The 17,123-nt window shown below is 40.0% G+C and overlaps 1 protein-coding gene across 2 annotated transcripts in view; it reads left to right on the forward strand.

Moving 5' to 3' along the window:
• The window catches only part of EIF2B3 (eukaryotic translation initiation factor 2B subunit gamma), a 99,879-nt gene that overhangs the window by 18,976 nt on the left and 63,780 nt on the right, over positions 1 to 17,123 (forward strand). For both annotated transcript variants that reach the window (XM_064665391.1, XM_064665392.1), the window contains exons 3-4: positions 1,699 to 1,858; positions 7,251 to 7,362. In XM_064665391.1, the coding sequence (XP_064521461.1) occupies positions 1,699 to 1,858; positions 7,251 to 7,362 (272 nt within the window). The remainder of the gene's footprint in view (positions 1 to 1,698; positions 1,859 to 7,250; positions 7,363 to 17,123) is intronic.

Raw genomic sequence — 17,123 nt, forward strand, 5'->3', positions numbered from 1 at the left:
CAGGGCTGCTCCAGAGTGCTGGGCAACTTGCTTTAGAGGATTAGGTTGTTGGTTTTTTTTCCAGTGTGTGTATGTTGATTTTTTTAGAGAAGTGCTAATTAAAGCACTTTTCCTGGGCAAAACTCTAATATAAAATACACATTTTGAAAGTATGTTAACAGGAGTGATGCAAGTCAGGTTTTGAATGTATAAAATTCTCAACCTGCACATTGTTCCTTCCTGTAAAGCAGCCAGGTGTTTCTCACTAAAGTAGGGAGAAATCACATGAAAATTGAAGAGCTTGACCTTTTGCACAGCATGCCAAATCCAGCTCCAACAGTTTGTGACATGATGAATTCCAGTGCCTTATTGGTAAACACATGAAACTGCCTAGCATTTATAGGAGAACCTGTCAAATAATGTAAATTCCAGACATGAGTTAGTCTCAACTACAATGTGAAATCTCCTAGTATTAGATAAAATCTGTAAACCAAGCTTTTCTATAATAAACCTTTCTGTAATGAGAGGTCAGTCCTGAAATAGTTTACTTTAAACCAAGATAGTTTTCAAAAGCTGATCCTCCATGGCTTAACTCAGGTTTGGGAAAGCATTTTCTAGTGCCCTTCTTATTAAATATTGTCTTTTTAAAAGAGAAAACTAGGCAGCCATGTCACATTCTGCAGGGAGGCTTACCGTGGTAAATGGCAGCACAGAAAGTGAAAATGGTAAATGTCACGAAAGAAACACTGTCTTCTTCAGACACATTTAGAAGGTTGATCATTAACAAAAAGTGGAAACTTGCTACTTTTCTGTAGGCCATGCTGCACAAATATTATGTTAGGATTAGTTTAAATGAAAGTAATTGCTGAACTAGGAGGTTTTTGGCAGTATATTCCACAACCCACGTGAAATACAGAAAATTTTTTTCTAAGTCAGAGTTTTTAGCCAGATTATATTGATAGTGTGCACCGTAATGAAACTGCCATGTCTCGCTCAATACGTGACAGTGTTTCTGTGATCTGTGAGCAGTTCTCTTGAATACTTGGTAAGGGACTTCAGAATCCTTTGAGATCAAAATTAAATACATTTAATGTTATTAAATAGAACCTAACTTCCTCTTTTTTTTCTTTTCTTTTTTTTTTTTAATATGAGGTATTGCTGGTTTTAGGAAATGTATTTCTAAACTGAGCCCACCATCACAGTGCAATTACTGAGTAAATCACATCCTAGATAGTCTTTGCTTTTTTTTGTCCCCCGATAAAATAACAGAGTTTAAATATCTTTTCCAGTGGTTTGTAGCCAGATGCAAAGTCAGCTAAAAAAGATTTCTTCAGAAAGGTTTCTTTTCTACATCATTATATAACTAAAAGTAGCTGTTGAAAATACTGCAGAATTTCATGTCAGTCTTGAAAGCCATGGCTTCTGTGTCCTTAGGAGGAGCAGATGAGGACAGTTTAGATGGTCACATATTCTTTATGGCCCAGAGCTGGATAAGCATTAACCAAACAACAGTAACAGCAGGACTCAAGAAAAGTGCACTGGTAAAAACCAGGAGCTATTTTTGTCAGGGTGTGGCAGACCTTGTGTTTTTTGTAGGTTAAAAAAAAAAAAAGAAGAAAGAAGTTAATGTGTGTATTTGTTGTTGGGTCCTCAAATGCTAATCCATATGTGGTCATTTGTATCTCTGAAGGGCCTGGGTTTTTTTTTCTTCTTTGACAGACTGATGTCTTGGTGTTGAGCTGCGATCTGATCACAGATGTTGATTTGTATAAAGTTGTGGATCTTTTTCGCACACATGATGCTACTCTCTCCATGTTGATGAAGAAAACTCATGAACCAACAGAAGCGGTACCAGGACAGAAAGGGAAGAAAAAGCCAGGTATGTAGATAGGAATACGTATTTATTAGTAACTTATAGAGAAACCACTGGTATGTATGATATGTTTAGTTACCAATCCCAAAGCAAGAGAAAGAAAAGAGGTACAGATACCCTGTTTTTCCTCAGATTCCCTGATGAGGGTGTGGCTTGGTTTTTTCCAGCTCAGAATTAAGTATTAGACTCGTGTAATCTTGCAGGCTATGATCCAAAGCTCACAAGAGTTAAGGGAAAAGCTCCAGGTGACTTCAGTGAGTTTTGGATGAAACCCTGAATTTTTGTTACATATGAACATTAAAACCGTTAGGTTTTTCAAGAGCACTAAACATCAGCCAGATTATAGCTGGGAATTTTACCACTGACTGTAGGGACCAGCAGTAGGTGGGTAACAAATGCTTCTAGAAATTCTCCCCTCTTGTGGTATGTACTGAATTACTCTTCTGAAATTGCATCCAGGAGCCTCTTGCTAGGCAAAACTCCCACTGATTTCAAGGACTTGGTTAGATGCTTATCTTGTCCCTCTTACCATAATATCTTAGTGCCTTGTAATCTCTAATGTATCTGTTCTCACAACACTGCTGTAAGGCAGAGCAGGGCTATTATGCCCGTTTTACTTACATGCTGAAAGTACTAAATACCATACAGTTGTTCCCACACCAAACCTCTCATTTTCTTTTAAATTGCTGAGCCTCAATTATTGCCAGTTTAGTGGGTCCTGGTCTGTGATTAAAGCTCAGAGGCATTACAGGAATACGAATAAGAAAGTGTACCTTCAAACTGTTTGAGAGAGGAGTGAAATGCAAGCCAACAGTTGGACTACGTGTGTGTCTGAAAGTGGAGGAAATGTGTTTTAAAAGAAAGCTGCTTAGGCTCTGCATGAAAAGATTTTTCTGGAGCGAAGTGTAAGGTTAGTAGGGCTGAAAGCATTTAGTACTTGGACTCTCAAACAGCTCTAAACCCCCCTTATTTTTGAAAAGGCAATCTAAGTGCTAATGGCACATAAAACTTTGTCAAGAGCACTGCTATGGCCGCAGAGTTGAGCATTCAGGAGCTGTAAACTAATGGGTCTGTGGTTAAACATCATAGAGCTGCCCAGCAAGTGAGCTCTGAGCACACAGGGTGGGGCAAGAAGGTCTGTGAGGATAAACAAGATCATCTGAAGACTCTTTGCAAATATAAACACATCACTTTGTATGTGCATTCTTTTGTTGCTTGTTTTTTATGTCTGTGTGCCTGACTTCGTAGCAGGTCTCTTCCTACATGACTTGTTAAAATTTGTGAATGGTTTCTCAGATCTGTAAAAGACAAACTTGAAAAGACTAAAATTCCATTATGTAAAAGTGTTTTACCACCCCTGGTGTTTTACTGTGGGGCTTGATGCTAAGGTCTCCTACCCCAAAGCTACTCTGCTTGAGCTGTCATGGCCAGCACTAGTGATGTGTTTTCTGTGAACTGCCTCAGATGAGACATGAACCCTACAGACCTTTTTCAGTCATTAGCTAAAAGCAGGGGAGTGTCAAGACAAGAGTTTTAGGTTCTTCTCCAGGTTCTGGAGGAGGGCAGTATGTTTTAGAGAGGACCAGACCCTTCCACCTTTCATTCCTGCTTGACTGAATGTACCCTATTGCTGCCAACACTGTCCTAGCTCATCTCTCTCTCTCTTCCTGTGCTGGCCTCTTGCCACCACCAACCTCCATTCTTGTTGTCTTTGCTTAGTTTCCTCCTTCAAGGATCCTTGTCAAGAGCCCAGCTTCTCTTTGTCGTATATTACTCTTTTCTTTCACTACCAGTTCCACTCTCTCTTCTGCCTCTGACTTCTCGTCTTGATCTGCTTCATTTATCTGCCTACAGTTTTCTTCTAATTCCTGTCTCTGTGGTCTAGTGTCCTTTCAGACAGTCTCTTCCACTGGTTTTCAGGGGCTGCTTTCTCTCCCTTCAAGCTTGTCTGGCAGAATCCTTGTTTTTATGTTTTTCTTTCCCCTCACCCTTGTGAGCTTATGAGTTTTATTTCCTTGTAAAAAACAGGTTGCAAAAAAGGCAGCAGATTAAGCTCTTTCCCCAGGAGCAGTCATCACAGTGTGGCTGTGGAACCTCGTGGCTTGTGTGCTTTTCTTGTACCACAGAAGGCTTTAGATAGCACTGCTATTTGGTCAGTCCTAGGAGCTGAGGCATTGGAACAACCTGTTCTTAAGAAGAGAGTGCACAGAAACTTTTGCAGCAAAAAATAGAAGTCTAGAGAAGAGTAGAGCATGTGAACCTGCAGTTTTTCAAAGACCAGTCAGAGTTTTTCCAGGGAAGGGCCACCAAACCATTTCAGGTTACGCTAAACCCTCTTCTTTTCTTTAACCTTAGAAGCAGCTGAATGGTTTCCACTGAAGTTTCTCAAACGTTCCTCTTAGGGCAGGCATCTGGCATTGGAAATTTCATCCCAGACAGTTAAAACTTGGTGAAGCTTATAAGGAACTGAAGACAAGAGATGAATGTGGAGTATGTTAGGCAGTTTTTCGTAGTACGTGGCACTGTTAGCTCTTTCTCTAAATCGTGACACATCTATGTTTCTATGTACTTGCACTGTACTGTTGAAATGTTTGTATTAGGAAATGGATATTCTTGATCATTCAAGAACTGTGATATAAGGAACAGTTTTTAAATTAGCATTAATTGCAGTGTTAAGTGCTGTAAATCTGTACTGATGATTTCCTGAAATGTTTGACTAGGCTGCAAATTGCAGGGTCAAGTTCATTGGCTTTTACATTTAGGGGATCATATATTGACAATAATCATCTCATTGGCTTTTTTCATTGAGCAATAAGAGGCATGGCCATAGAAAAAAACACAACACTGAAGTGCTAGTGAATGACAGTAACCCAAATAAACAGAGAATGTCAGGAATTCAGACACCCAGAATGGAGCCGTGTGCTTAAAGGTGGCTTGCAAGGGATTGTGTGGAAAATAGTGTCTGAACCTTTCTGTGTATAAAGAAAGGCAGAAAAGATGGGGATGGTGACTCTTTCCTGTTTATTTTTCTTGTCTTGAAAGCAGCAGGCATGTCATCACTGGTATTCCCTGTGTTTGCCAGAAGACCTCTTGGTGGTCTTGAAGGCTGCATCGTGTGAATTCTCTCCCTTTAATTGAAAGGGTGGGGATACTGAATCTTGAACAGAGGTGTCTTTTTTTTCAAGTGTCAATTAATTGTGTTTGATTAAAAAGCATTTTAGAAAATCTGACTGAAATTTATTTCTTCTCATCACCGAATTGCTCGATGTTCTCTTGTGGTGTCATGATTTCTTTAGATCGCTAAAGCCCTTAAAATTGATGAGGATCTAATTTCTAAGGTAATTAATAAATTGCAATATCAGTGTCAAATCCTTATTTATTTATCATGAGGAGGCTAAACACATCCTGCATTCCATTTCCATATTTTAAATGATTTTTTTAAAGTTACTGTTGCTGCAACTTTAACATTTTTCTCATACTTTCCTTGAAGGTATTTTGTACACTAGTTATGTATTCATTCTTCCATTTATTTTTTCTTCACTAAGTAAGGCCAGTGGGATTTGAAACAGCACTCTTGTATCTCTGGATAATTGATTTTAGTAGTAAGTTTTGCCTTTTTTAAATTACAAAAGTAATGCTAGTTATTGCCAGTGTACAGGAGAGAACCTGACCTGGCATCTGCTACAAAAAAACCCCGCAGTGTGTTCTCATGGTTTCACTGCTTGTTTCTTATCTATCCACACAAGCAAGAGAAACCGGTTTGATGTCAGTCATGTACCTGGTCCTGTTCTCATCAAGCGGGTTCTTTCCCCTTTTTGTTGTTGCAGAGGGTTTTGCTGTGGCAGTGCAATATATTATGTTACTGTAGGAACAACCAGGAGATGGGCAGACAGGACCTGAACTTTGAGAGAAGTGTTGGTCCCTCGATGGAAGAAAATCAGTCACTGTTGTGTTTTCAGCCTGTCAGGAGACCCCATTTAAGTGGCAGAAGCCACCTAATTAGGGGTTAATTAACCCCTACTCTCAAACTTCATCGACCTCCATAGCATGAGAATTGGCACTGCTTTTGAGACTTATTTCTGAGTTTTTACAGCGAGTGAGCTTTATCGTAAGTGTACTTAATTTGTTATAGTGTTACATACTCAGGCCTATTTTTGTACTTCTCTGCTGTATGATTAATTTCTGAGAAGGGTTGGGGGATTTTCTGAAGAGGCTGTGCTTGATCACTTGGATCAAAGACTGCCACAGGAGAACTTTAGACAGCTGCATAGGTCTGACCGTGGTTGATGGTGGTTATTGCTATGGTAACTCTGAAAGAATAAGTAAAAGTAAAACACGAGGGATGGGGCCGAATTGGGAAAAATAAGGTTAAAAATAGTTTGCCTGAAAAAGATCTTAGATAATTAGCTACTTCTAGGCCATGCTGTTACTTCAGTGTGGTTAAAGGCTTAGAACTTAGGAGATCAAATATTTGCCGGTTTGGCCCAAAAAAGTATTTAGTGGGCAAAAAGAGATTTTTGTTAGAACTGTACCATGGCTTTCTTGTACAACCTTGGCTCTGTAAAAATCGATCCATGGCTGCCACCAGAGTGATGGTTCATACTACAAAGTGAAAATTAGAATAAGCTGCCACCACTGTATTCAGATGTTGTGGAAAACTGTTCAAAACCAAATGCTTTACATTTCAGTAGGCCAAAGTCCCTGTTGATGCACAACCACTGATTGCAGGAGATGGGGATTGCCACAATAATATGTGGGACTGTTAGGTATTCTCTTGCTGGGCAGTTTTATAAATAGATATTTAAACCAATTTAACTGACCCAGAAACATCTGTGATAGAAGTCTTAGAATCTGTGCTTTTGTGTCTGTTTGTGATTTAGGTTTGCTATTGCTATTAGTATTTATCTGAAATAGATGAGTTGCAAAATATTTATGTCTTAACTGAAATCATAATCCTCTCCAGACCACCTAATTCCAGTGTGGAGTGGCTTATGACGAGGAAGGAGCAGTTGGATTTTGAAGAACTTGCTGCTTGCCTTGGATTTGTTGTTGTGTAAATTCAAGTGGCAGAGGTTTTTTATTTAAAAAAAATTAAAAAGAGAAGGAAGGAAAGCACAGCTCAAGATAGTGTTGCATGTAAGGACCTGTAGTTGGCATCTTCATAAAAAGAATGCAAAAAACTTGCAGAGCCAATGTTTTGAATGTCTTGATGCCTATCAGCTACCCTGACTGAAAAGAAGTTGGAAGAGTTATCCATAATATTTATTAAATTCATTGATTTGCTGGGATAGTCTGAAACCTAGTATTTCATATTTTGGGGGTGGTTGGTGGTCCCGTTTGTCTTTACAGCTTGCATTAAAGTGGGGTTATATAATGATTATTTGATTTTCTACTTCAGTGGAGCAGCGTGACTTCATTGGAGTGGATGACACAGGAAAAAGATTGCTCTTCATGGCTAATGAAGCTGACTTGGATGAAGAACTTGTCATTAAAAGATCCATCCTTCAGAAGTAAGCTCATGAGTCCTTGTAATAGAAACTGAACTTGGAATGGGGTAAAATAACTATGTACTAGAAGTGGTGGTTAAAGTAGGATGAGAAGGGAACAGGCAAAGCAGCTTTTGCAGTATTCAGGGAACAGTATTTTATTATTTTTTACATCATTACAACCAATTGATAGGCTTTTCTTACACCTTTATTGTGAAAAATTCCAGGGAAAGAAAAGGAATGCATGAAAAGGTAACTCTTCTTGAAATGAAACCTATATTGCTGTAGTGCAGATACAGTTTCGATTCAGACATCCTGAAGTGTTAGACCTACGTCCATAAATGAAATGCTGGTCTCGTTGTTTGAATCCCAGATAGATTTGCAGAGTATCCATGCAGGGCTCTCAGGATTTCATGACCCTCTTCTGCACATGAGGCACAAAAGCACAGCTGTCTCTGCAGGCCCAAAAAGTTTAGAGAATCCATGTTATACCCACCATTAAACTGCACTGGGGACTTGGATGAATTTATTAAATATGTCAGACCAGCCGAGCTTCCTGCACAGCGTAATTCATATCCATTAGTAGGAGAAGGAAAGATGACTTCTTGTTCTTTACAGTCTTCTGTACAGTGATTTTAGCTTCCTCGGGCACACGTCTGATGTTCTCTGTGGAAAGCTCTGCTGTCTCCTTGAGAGGCCAACCTTTGTAGTCTGTCCCAGGCTGACAGTCAGACTTTCACCTCTGTGAGATGAGACACCTGTGGGACAGCCATTTGAGAGCTGGGAATTCATCCATGTGGACCTTTTATGTCAAGGATGCGGACATCTGGGGGCTGCTCTCAGATAAATCTCTGCTGTGAAAATGCCTCTGGTGTGTGCTGTAGGCCACAGCTCAGTGTAATCTTTCCTTGAACATCCCGCTACCAGATGTGAGGGAGCTGCTCTGTGTCCGTGGAAAGAAGACCCCTCTTCTGCCCAAGTGTAAGGATTGCCCTAGAAGGGAGGTGATCAAGAGTGGGCCCTGTTAACTGCTGTGATGGAAAGAGCCTGTCCCAGCATCTTTCTGCTGGCTCTTTCCTGCGTTTTTCTTGGACATGGCAGGGACCAAGCTGCAGGCAGACCTTGTGTACATACACAGGAGCTGATTTGCAGAGAGTAGGAAATTCATTACTGTTGTATTCTGGGGTTTTTTTGCAAATGAAATCTAATAGATCTATTTTGGGCTAGGGAGGAATATTATATCTACTGTTAGTGACAAGCTTGTCTTTATGGCTTTCCCCTGACACTAGCGGGTGGCTGTGGTATAATGACTTAGAAATTGCTGTAACATGTGTGATCTTAGTTGACCTCTGATTTTACAGGTTCATCTAACCAGAGAATTCTCATTCCTATAGCTAAATTAATCAGGCTTTATCCTGCAGGCTAAACTTTGCCCTCGGGAGCACCTGTTCAGTTACATTGTCTTCAGCAGATCTTCTTGAGCGTAACTGTTTGGGATTTGGTAAATGGAGTGTTGGTGACATACAGATGGGATAAAAATCTGTGTCTCCCTGTCTTTCTTACATTTCCACAGCTATGAAAGCTAGTGTAAAGCATTACCCACCCTCCAAGTAAAGCCCAAAGATGACAGGATAGTCTAGAAGAACAAAGAGGAAAGATCTGCTAAGTGCTAAAAAGAAGGAAAAAAATATAAAAAAGATACTTTGAAGCATCAGGCAGAAGTATTGGGACAGTATCCACATGGGTGAGCCTCTGACATATTAAACTGCCTACTGTGCATGCTGGTGTGCTCTCTGTGCTTTACAGCTGCCATCTTGGAGAAGCTCTGAGGGAAGCAAAATAGTATGTGGAAAGTGTCAAATATTTTCAATTGAGGCAAATCCAGGGAAGCAACAACTGTGGGAGCTCTAAGAAGACAAAGTGTTGGCAGCTAAGGATGTTTTAACCACTGTGTTGTCTAGACCTGCTCAAGCTCTGACTTTCTCATGTGAGAAACAAGAGAAACAAAAGCGACGCTTAAAACAATCTTTGAAGTCTTTTTTTAATACATCATAGTAAAGTAAGGAGAGGGAAAAAAAAAGGGAAACAAAAAAGCAAGCCCAGTCTCGTTTTCTTCATGGATCACTTGAAGTGACTGACTTTCAGCTGCCATGTTGGCTGTTTCTTGATCTCTGGACTTTGTTTTGATGAAATAACAGACTTTGTGGCAAGATGGTGGGAGAATTTCCAGTACACTCATTCATTCCTCTGTAAAATACAATAGACATCTTGAGGCTGTTGCTTTTGTTTGTTTTGCTTTTAATGGTCCCTTTGAAGGGTTATAGTGGTCTTGTTACATGAACTCTAGAACTCCTCCAGTGCTTGTTTTGTTCTTCAGATCCTTTTTCTATTTTCTTTTTTCTCTCTCTTTTTAAGGAGGGGAGTGGATGGAGGGACAGGGAGGGAGTGGTGAAAGGAATGGGAAGAGGGAAGATGAACTTTTCTTTAAAGCTGGGAGTCTTGTTACTGGTAAAAAATCTAGATCCCATACAGAAATGGTTCAAAGGGCCTTTGGCTTCCCTTCCTCACAGGAGGGAAGTTGTGTTGACAAAACATCCAAAGCTGTAGAACGCTAATTTAAATCCTTGAAGAAAAACCTTTTTCCTGACCTTTGCCTTCTTCCTATCATTGGATTTCACGCTCTTCACTTTCCTGCCATAAAAGAGCAGCTGGTGGGGAGGGACAGGGGAAAACATACATTCTCCTGAGTACCTGTTGAGTATTAAATATTTATTTGCTCTTGACTCAGGCATTTTGTAATAATGAAAGTGTTACAGAGTGAAACGTTTTAATGGGATTTCTAAGCTTATGGTATAAGCTGTTATTCTCTTTCTCGGTTTGGTTGGGATTTCTTTTCCAGATCTGTTGTTTTGATTTGTGCTGTGGTTTTGTAGCCATTTTGGGTTTGGGATTGCCTCTCCTTGTCACACCACAGAAGAGATTTTGCACAAAAGGATTTTGCTCCTTTGCTTGCCAGAGAAAATCTGGCAAAGCTTTCCATTCAGCTGTTAAAATTATCATTTATTTTCCCTGTGCTGTTAATCACCCTGATGACAAGTCCCACAGGTAGCATCCTCCCTTAGTAAACAAATGGAAAACAATATCAAATACATCCATCCAGGCACGTTTTGGTGTGCATAAGGATGGGCCAAGAAGACAAATTTATTGGTGGTGCCTAGAGAGACTAAAGCTGCTGGGGAAAGCATTTTCAAGGAAATGGTTCCCTGTTTGGGTAATGAGAGCTTATAAAAAGCCATGAACAGCCTGTGCATGTCATTCACTTTGGCAAATAGCTGCAAGATGAGATATTAGAATGAAAGAAATACAGTTTGGGGAAGTTTCAGAGCCAGCTTAGGGCCCTTTGAAGAGAAAAAAAATAAAGTTATGTGCTCATCCCTGGAGCCTGGTTTTGCCGGTGACATCTCTCTGACTTGGGTCTTGACAGGATGAAGGAGTGAGGAAATGATGAGAATTCCATAGCTGCTGCCTCTGCTTTGGGAGGGGGCAAAGGTATTTGTTTTCAAAGCAGGATTACAATGGACAGGGAGCTTTTTGCTCCACCTCTGATATTTATGGTCATGCAAAGTGAGACAGTAAAAGACACCTGTTGGAGCAGGTCTAAATTTGGAGCATTTCCTTTTAAGATCTTGTGGGCTGTGTAAGGGTGAGTTCAGCCTTCGTGGGTGTTCTGTCTGCACAGACGCAGGTGCAGGGCTTCTCCTAGAGAATATGTTAATAAATCACCGTGACAATCCCAGCTACTTATTACCTCATGTGCTTCAGACAGAAAGGAGTACCTCATCTATAAATATATACAGGACTAACATTAGTAACCTTGAAGTAACAATACAGATCTGTTTTTAAGATATTTTAATAAAATGAGGGGGGTAGGATGGGGGAGTTCTTTTTTCCTTTTCCCTTTGCATCTTGAGAGTGAAAATGAATAGTGTAGTATAATCTCAAAAGTCAGCGCTGCCAAGTGGATAGGTAATGAGAGTTCAGAAGTAGCTTTGATACACTTGATTTCCTTTCTGTTGCCTTGGGATATTGCCTTTTTTTTTTTTTTCTGCTGATAATTTGTTTTAAATAAGTAGATCATATATAAACACGCTGCAACTTCCTTAGTGTTTCTGTTCTCTAAAACTGTCCTTGGGAAATTGGCATCTCTGAAATTCTCTGCCACTCCTGTGGTGGTTCTTTTTTTCTTTTAAAATCTATTTCCATGAGAAAGGCTGGGAATGACACTGGTATAGGCAGATGCTCCACTGTGTAAAGCATCTTAAACTAGATCATGGTCAGATGTCCTCTTCCAGATCCAGCTGTGCTGGTTAAGGGGGCCACCACCCCAAGCTTACCCCCAGCGGGACGAATGGTTGAGTACTTCATAAGCCCCATGTGTCAAAAACAGTGTCATTACTTTTAATGGATTAAACAGCAGGACTTCAATGACTTGGTTCTTTTTACTTTGTGCATTAGGGCGATGTCCCCACAAGCAGTGCCACTGGCAAGGGAGCAGGGGATGCAATAGTGCAACTCAGTAGGAAAATTCTGAGGAGCAGTTCAGGGCAGACCAGGGAGCAAAAACTCTTTGCTGGTCTGAGCTGTCTGCAGGGTGAATACACATGTCCTAGCTTTGGTGGTGTTCCCCTGCTTGAAACTAAGTTTCCTTTGCATTCAAGTGATATGTTGAGGAATGCCATAGAAAGTTGTTGGATATATATTTTTTTCTCTAGAATATGGCTTTTACTGAGCCACGTGCAGATCTTCATGTCTTAGTTAGTGCAGGTGTGCTCTTGCAGTTAGTCCAGGTCTACTCTTTTCATAATTAAAAATAAAGTTTTCTGACTAGCATCTAGAAAATACGTGAGGTTCTTTTTGTCTCTTCCATCACAAAAAGAGAAATTGTATGTGTTGATTTAGGTAATAATCCTTTTGCAGATGCACAGGCCAGAAAAGAATCTGGTTCCCCTTCCCAGAACTGAATTGGTTTCACAGTACTAATAGGAATTTAGAAAGTTGTAAAAAGTTATTTTAGCCAGTGAAGCAAGCGGATCTGACTGAATCAGAACAGGGGAACTAAGTCTATTGAATAAGAGGGTGTGACTTTTACACACTAACTTCTTAGACTATAACCACACTTTAAAAATGTTGGTGTAGCTTTAATCATATTTCTTCAGAAAAGAGGATTTTGCTGAACATTTCAGAAAAAAGATATTGGCCTGTGAGGAGTTGTTTGAGCCATGAGCTAGGAGTAGATGTTCTCAGGATGCCCTTTTAGGTTTTGTTTAGAAGTTTCTCAGTTCACTAACAGTAGCTGCTGTAAATAAAAGGCATTTGTTTTCTCACAAGGTTTGCCCTTTTTATCATGCATTTAAACTTTGCTCAACTTGCTCTGGTTTTTCTGTAAATATGTTGAGGATGAGTGTAGGCTTCAACTTAGAAATGGAGTATTTTTTAAATGATTTACTATTTCTAAAATTAATGTAGCCAAATATAAGGAAAACTTAATTTGGTGCTTTTATATATGTTACACTTTGTACAATAATTGTGAACATACTATAAAAGCAACTAGTGAGATGTTGACTTTATATTTTAAAGAACATAGTGCTATTACTGATTTTTAATACTGTTGCTTCCACAGGATTTTATTGTGTTTTGCTGGTGCCATGGTATTTTATTCACTCATTGGCAGGGGGGTTGAAAGGAATGTACAGCATATCCAGGTCCTATTTATAAAAGAAGGGTCATGCTGTGTCTTGACAGCTTGTACAGGTAAGAGGTCATGAATCTCATGAATCTTAGAATCTGGAATATTAGCAGAACTTCTATTGAATCCAGCTATAGAAAAGCTTATTGGCAATGGCTTTCATTTTACTGCAAGATTCTTGCCAGTGTTACAGCACACACAAGGCTGAAAGCAGAGAGTGTGAGGCTCAGCATTTGGTTCCTAATCGTTGGTAAATGTATGTTGTGTGGATTGTCATTAGTCATTTGTCTGTCTGTCTGTCTGCTGCGGTCTCAGACCAGCACTTAGCCTGTGATTTGGTTTTACTTTTCAGAGGTTTCAAAGGAGGAAGGGATGACTGTATTGCTTGGACACCCTCGAGTCCATGTGACTTGGTGAATGCAGTGCTCTGGATGAGTCACCAGGCTGGACAACACTGAAGTTGAAGTTCATTGTTACTCTAAGCCAGGCTCGGGTCTTGAAAAGATGACAAATGGTCTGTTCGTTTTAGATGATGTCTTAGTACTTTAATACAGTTGCCAATACTTTAATACAGTTGCCACTGTGTACTTTTTAGCAAGGCTGTGAGTTAGCTTATTTCACAGAGTTGATGGGGAAACATAGCCATCATCAGTTGTTTTTTGTGACATTTACCCCAGTTGTTCCAGGTGTAACCTGTATGGTCTAAAAGTTCATCTGAAAGGTTTGATTAGGGCAGAGACACAGAATGATCAGTTGCTTGCTTTTTCAGCCAAAAGGTGTATTCAGTGTAACTGCCTGTTGAAATCTTAGGGATTCAGCTTGTGTCCAGTGATCCCAGAATGACCAGTACGTGACAGAGGGGCACAGACTCCTCATTGTGTGGTTGGGATGGTACAGAGAGAAAAAAGCCAAAGGTCAGAGGAGTTATCCCTGCTTGTGCGAGCGCTGTCAGGCTCTCCCCTACCACATGTCCACCATGTGTTCCTCATCAGCGGGATGTGGAACTCCATGACGCAGAGCAGACTGGAATGCGGAGTTAGTTAACACCCGCCGTTGGGGAATTTATCAGCCAATGTGGAATATGGGGGGGAGGAAACGGCCTAGTTTAAAGCAAAGTAAGGGTGAAATGAGGCATGTGACTGTTCCTCTTCAGTTAAAAGGTCTGATTTTGCTTAGGGCTGAGGTCCTGGCTCATGAGCCCAGACAGAGTTTGGGGTTCCCTTACTGTTCTGCGTTATTGATGCATTTTTTTAAATCCTTTAAATCATTGTGCTTAGCAGAAGACTTTTTGCTGTGGGCAGGAGGGAAATACCCTTGGGATTTTTGCAGGGAACCATTCATGTAGTTTATTCTAAGAAATCCAGATTTTGGAGAGCCTTTCCTTCATCTCAGTCACTGAGATCCCAAATCACTAACTTGCAGGGATACATCAAAGTAGATAGCCTCTCCATTAAAATCAGCTACACTTGGTATCAGTTGAACTGCAGTTGCATAATATTTTTAGTGCTGATTTATTACACTTACTTCGTGGCTACCATGAACTCTAACCTGGGTAATTTACTGTGATGTTTCATGCTGCTAAGAATATTGCAAAAGTCATAATGGAAAGAGTCCGAATTTACAATTAACTGGCTGGAGGTGTACGCGGCCTCACATCCTTACTGGGTCCTCATTCTACTTTATTCGCAGCAAATATATATCTTTCAGAATGTTTCCATTCATTCAGAATACAATGCTGAATTCCCTGTTGAATAGCTGTAGTGTGGTTCTCCCCAAACAGCATTGTGCTGGCAGTTTCTGGAATTACACAGGAAATGAAGAGCATAGCAAACTTTCCTTTCTCTTGCTAAGACATGCTCCCCGGGAGTTCTTCCAGTAGATCGAGTAAATAGCAGAGATCTATTCCTAAGGGCAGCATGTTCTCTGTGTTTCTGCTTTGAGAAATCCTAATTTTCTCTGGCTTTAAATCCTTCCTTTCTTCATCAAATTTATAGCACCTTTTCCCTAGCTAGAGAAGATTAGATAGAGATACATTTTACAAGCAGTAAAACTTTGTATCCCCTTCTCTTGGAGATTTCTTGTAGAACTTTCCTTCCCCAGGCACCAAATATATACTCTGTTAAGAATTAAAGGAGGTGGCTATTAGATCTTGATATGTGAACTTGCAGTACAGAATGCTATATCTTGCCCAGTTACTCATTCTAAGGATGACTTGCATGTACCTGCATATTGGCCAGCAGCAGCTGTTGGTATTACTTATTATATTTCAATCATCTTGAAATTCTTCAACCTTTTAAAAAAAATATGTGTGTGTGTGTGTGTGTCTTCATAATTAGGTTAGTGGAAGCTCAAGAGTTTAAAAAATCTGGGTCAGTCAGTACAGGGAGATTTAAAAAGGGAATAATTTAAGGCCTTCAGACAGAAAAATCTGACAGATAGACTTTAATTAAACTCTGAGGGTTGGAAGCAGACCAGTAAGAAATCGGGGAAATTTATGTTTAAGCTCAACTTATAGTTTTTCTGCATATTAATCGTCCAGCAGCTGGTGATATTTGCAAAAGCGCAAGAGACTGTCTTCCAGTATTCCCTTTGATTTTATTTTTCCCCCCTTTGCTTTATTATTCCCAAGGAGTAGCATCAAATGTAATTTCAGAGGCCATGTGTGTCCTTAACTGCTCTGTCCCATCTCTGTGGTACATGTGTTCATACATGTATACATATATGGGTAGTATATAGCTTTGTTCACTGGTGCATTGGTGCAGCATTTGTAGAACTAAGTATATTTTTTTGGTTGGGTTTTTTTTCCCCTCAAATGAGCTACATAATTTCTGAAAATACCTCTGAAATTCCCACTTCTGTGACTTTGAGCCTTAGCCAGGTAGAATAGTAATAACAGAATCACGGCCAGCAGTGCCATAAATTTCAACTAAAGTATTGGGCAAGAAGTCTGATTTCTGTTTGTACTGTTGTGAGAGGTATTTATGCAGGGCTGGTCTTTCAGCAAGTGTGATTATTTTCAGAGAGGCCCTCTCTCCATTCTTGCATTAGAATGTGCTGGGGATGTGTGCGGGGAATGGCACCTGACAAACAGCAGCCAGACAGAAGGAGTAAAATCCCTTGGGAATGAGACTTCTCTTTATGGCCTTTTTTCACTTCTAAGGCCACTTGAAAAATATTGTTCTTCAGGTAGATCTCCTTCCTAGATCCCTGGGTTAGCATTTGGGTGCCTGCCATTTTCCCAGCCCAAGGAGCTACTGAAGACTTAAGCTTTTCCAGTAGGAAAGTATGCAAGCACATACTTTGCAGCACCAGACGCTATTGAAAGAATAATGGACCCTTCCCACATTCAGCTCCATTCTTCTTGCACGCGCTCCCAGACCTCTGGAGCCACTGTGCTAGCAAATGATTACACTCTGTTTTTCTTCTGTAACTCTTCCTAAACAAAATGTTAATTGAAGACATTGATTTATACAATTCAGATTCCTATGTTGAGTCAGTGTAGTTAAAAGTAGCCTCTGGCTATTGGGGGGATAGATCAGTGAGACAAATTAGTGCTTGCTGGTGTGTTTTTCTATATCTTTTCCTTTGAGAAAATAGGATATATTTCATATTTAAGGAATATGCCTCTTTCACGTGTTTGTTTTAGATGTACCTCATGGCTGTGTAGCTTTAGAACTCAGGACTCTATATGTTTTCTGATTTACGTAATTATATGAGCAAAGCAACCTGGAAAAAAGCAGACTTAAGCTTTTTTTTTTAATGCCCTTCATATTTGTCAACTGAAAAGAAGGGGTAAGATACTAGGGATGTTATACAGATTCCAGACCTTCATGTGTGGTGGGAAATAACCTCCTGCCTGGGGTAAAAAATGACTTCTCATGTCCTGGACAACCATTGACTTAAATGATTTGCAGAAAAGTTGTCTTGTAATCTATTCTTGTCTTTGGAAAAAAATCTGTTTGTTTGTTGTAGAGAACCATTCCTCTGTGTTTACAGAGGAAGAGTTATCTAGATCTACAGGTGATCTGGTACTGGAAGG

The sequence above is a fragment of the Pseudopipra pipra genome, chromosome 9 (genome assembly GCF_036250125.1).
Source record: "Pseudopipra pipra isolate bDixPip1 chromosome 9, bDixPip1.hap1, whole genome shotgun sequence".
NCBI lineage: Eukaryota > Metazoa > Chordata > Aves > Passeriformes > Pipridae > Pseudopipra > Pseudopipra pipra.